At 43.1% G+C, this 3,707-nt stretch overlaps 1 protein-coding gene across 1 annotated transcript; it reads right to left on the reverse strand.

Annotated features, from left to right (window-relative positions):
• Positions 1-1,847: 1,847 nt before the first annotated feature.
• Positions 1,848-2,390, reverse strand: LOC141128973 (epidermal differentiation-specific protein-like). The gene has a single exon (XM_073616649.1). It carries the CDS (start codon positions 2,388-2,390, stop codon positions 1,848-1,850), a length of 543 nt encoding a protein of 180 aa, XP_073472750.1.
• Between the last annotated feature and the right edge of the window lie 1,317 nt (positions 2,391-3,707).

Genomic DNA, 3,707 nt, shown 5'->3' on the forward strand with positions numbered 1-3,707 from the left:
GTGTCCCCCCCCCCCCCAGTATATCCCAGCCCAGTATATCTCATACACAGACACACACACAGATCACTACCATACAAAGACATTTATTTCTATAGAGAGAAAAGCAGAAAAAAGAATTACATTGTCTCAATAAACATGTTACAGGAGAAGATCACACATCTGATCTGATCAATATGAAGATTATTGATGAATCTCCAGCTAATCAATGTCACTTTCCTGTGATCAGATGAATGGAATTCCAGAATGTGTACAATGGATCAATTCCAGAGATCCAATGACTGAAATCCATTCATCCTACAAAACAGATTTACTGACCAACCTTCCCGGAATGTGTGTGTGGAATGTCCATATCACAGATTGTTCCCAGGAAAGAAGTCATTATTGATGGGATAGAAGAAGACCAACATCCTCTATACAAGTCACTCCTCCATTTCTAATGCCGTGTACACACGGGCAGACTTTTCGACTGGACTGATCCGACAGACCGAATACGGCGGACAATCTGACCGTGTGTGGGCTCCATCGGACCTGCAGCTGACTTTTTCCGTCAAAAATCCGACGGACTTTAGACTTGGAACATGTTTCAAGTTTGTCCGACGGACTCAAGTCCAGGTCGAAAAATCTGTTTGTCTGTATGCTAGTCCGACGGATGAAAACCCACGCTAGGGCAGCTATTGGCTACTGGCTATCAACTTCCTTATTTTAGTCCGGTCATACGTCATCGTGTACAAATCCGTCAGACTTTGGTGTGATCGTGTGTAGGCAAGTCCGTTCGTTCAAAAGTCCGTCGGAAGTCCGTCAAAGTCCGCCCGTGTGTACACGGCATAATAAACATCGCCTATTCCCCAATGGAAACATTTGTATCTTTACAAAGATCTGATCTCTGTGTGTGTATGGAGTGAGCACAGCATCCGGATGATGACACCAAGAAGGAAACATTGTCAGATCATCAGAAACACTGTGACACCCCCACCTAGACATTTCCTGTCATTTCTTATATAAAAGTAACATTACAATGGCGGAATTGATAAGGAAAGACAATTTCTATACCTTCAAATATGTTATTTGTTAAATCAAATCAATAAAAAGAAATACAAAATGTATAATAAGTCTTGGGAATTTAGACAGTAGAGAAAAGGAACCTTCACTCAGTCCATATTTTTTCCGGATTTGGGTTCTTGTCAAGTCGGAAAAGATTTGGCAAAGTTACAAAACATGATGGAGTAGAATTTATAGCAAATTTAGTTCAGTGGAGATCTTTCAAGCCTGGTCTCTTCTTCAGACACGGTGTAACTAAGAAAATGTATTTTGTGGAATTCAGATGGAATGGTTTAAGGTTCTCTCACCCTGTAGAGGACAATGATTTAATCTCTGGAGGTCTTCACCAGACCAGGATTGGTGTTCTCTGGGGGTCTTCTTCAGGTCAGGATTGGTGTTATGGGTGGTGATCTTCATCAGGTCAGGATAAACGTTTTCTGGAAGTCTTCATCAGATCAGAACCGGTTTACTCTGAAGGTGTTCATCAGACCAGGATTGGTGTTCTCTAGAGGTGTTCATCAGACCAGGATTGGTGTTCTCTAGAGGTCTTCATCAGATCAGAACTGGTTTTCTGTGGAGGTCTTCATCAGATTAGGATTGTTGTTCTTTGGAGGTCTTCATCAGACCAAGGATTGGTGTTCTCTAGAGGTCTTCATCACATCAGAAGAAGTGTTATGGTAATCTGGACTCTCTGTAACAGGCAGGCCATGTATAATATCAGAAATTAAAAGAAAAGAAGAAGATACAGTGAACAGCACTGGCCCGGGATTTCATGGTAAACGGTGGAGAGATGGACAGTCCACCACATCTTACTCGAGAGCCTCGCTAGCCTCATGGGGTTCCAGAGGCTTCAGCGAGCTTACTTTATCTCCCCAGCCATATTTATGATAATCTGGAATGTCATCTCCTGCCACAGTGACCATCTGATCACCTTTGTAATACTCCTCAGCATACAGGATCCAGGCCCCACTGACATTTTTTTGTGATGAAGCCATGTTGTCAAATCCATACGGTTTAAGGGTAATTGCAGCTTTGCTCGGGGTCACAGATTTGCCCCTATAGTTGATGTGCTCAAACAGAGTAATCTTGGGATTATACACACCGCCCCTCACAACTCGCACAGAGCTGATTTTCTTCTCAAATGCTGGGATTGAAGGATAAGAACCTTCCAAGAAGCATTTAAACTTTCCTTCATAACTGATTCCAGTGAAGACAATCCATGGGTCTCCGTGGACTTTGAGAGATCGAGCTCTCTGCAGGAATCCAACAGATGTCAGGTCTTTCGTGTCTTGCTCTATTGACACAAAGTCTCCCTTGAAATCTGGAAGCTCAAACAGCTCAAGAGCACTCATCTTCCAATTCTATGTGAAGGTGAGATAATGGGAACAGAAATCTTTCTGCAGGTTGGTTTGAGTAATCTTCTTGGTTGATGGGGAATTTATACAGGAGCCTCAGTGCTGAGATCACAAGGACTCATTTTACGGGAAGTTTCATAATTTCTTCAGAATGTCTGTTGGATCACCTTATGAATCTATATACCGATCAGTCAACAATTCAGATTTTTTTTGTTTTCTTGCCTCTGTTTTAGTTCTGAGTCATTGCCAATAAAGGATTTATGATATTCTCCTTCTGCATCGTAAACTTTGAAACTAAGAAATTTTCTTCATCATATTTCTTGAAAAGTAAAAGTCTGATATCTGGTTTGGTTCTATTGGTTTGGCTTCTCCATGGTATAACGCATTACTCTTGTAGATATATATTATTGAAACACAATTACAGTATATATGATATATTTTGATCACTTGAGCTCCGGAAGATTTTATCCCCTTCACGACCATTGCATTTTTTGCTATTCAGCACTGCGCTACTTTAAAGGGGTTGTAAAGCCTCGTGTTTTTACACCTTAATGCATCCTATGCATTAAGGTAAAAAAACACCTTCCGCTGTCCGCCCCCCCCCCCCCCGAGCTCCCGTTTTACTTACCCGAGCTCAGAAGTTTGTGGGCACGATCCCGCGTCGTTCTCCCCATGGCTTCTCGGCTCTTCAATGGATAGATTGATAGCACCGCAGCCATTGGCTCCCGCTGCTGTCAATCAAATCCAATGACGTGGCCTCCGGGGGGGCAGGGCCGAGTCATACACTCGGCGGCTATGTATGCCGAGTGTATGACTCAGGAGCGCGCCCGCAAGGTAACCCCTTCAGGAGAGAGCTTCCCAGTAGGGGGTTAGCTATTGCGGGGAGGAGACGAGTGAGCTGCTGTGGGACCCCAAAAGAGGACGATCGGGGCCACTCTGTGCAAAACAAACTGCACAGTATGACATGTCTTATTTTCGGGGAAACAGGGTATGTGTGTGATTATGTGTCAGTATTACATTGTATATCCCTGTATGTTGCGGTCATTCAGGTGCTTATCTAATAGTTTCTTGAAACTATCGATGCTCCCTGCTGAGACCACCGCCTGTGGAAGGGATTTCCACATCCTTGCCGCTCTTACAGTAAATAACCCTCTACGTAGTTTTACGGTTAAACTTCTTTTCTTCTAACTTTAATGAGTGGCCACGAGTCTTGTTAAACTCTCTTCTGCGAAAAAGTTTTCTCCCTATTGTGGTACGGTATTTGTAAATTGAAATCATATCCCCTCTCAAGCGTCTCTTCTGCAGAGAGAATAA

This window comes from Aquarana catesbeiana, linkage group LG01 (assembly GCF_042186555.1).
Source record: "Aquarana catesbeiana isolate 2022-GZ linkage group LG01, ASM4218655v1, whole genome shotgun sequence".
In the NCBI taxonomy this organism is placed as follows: domain Eukaryota; kingdom Metazoa; phylum Chordata; class Amphibia; order Anura; family Ranidae; genus Aquarana; species Aquarana catesbeiana.

Excerpts from the sequence above, each read along its gene's own strand:
- LOC141128973 (XM_073616649.1), bottom strand. The coding sequence starts at position 2,390 with ATGAGTGCTCTTGAGCTGTTTGAGCTTCCAGATTTCAAGGGAGACTTT.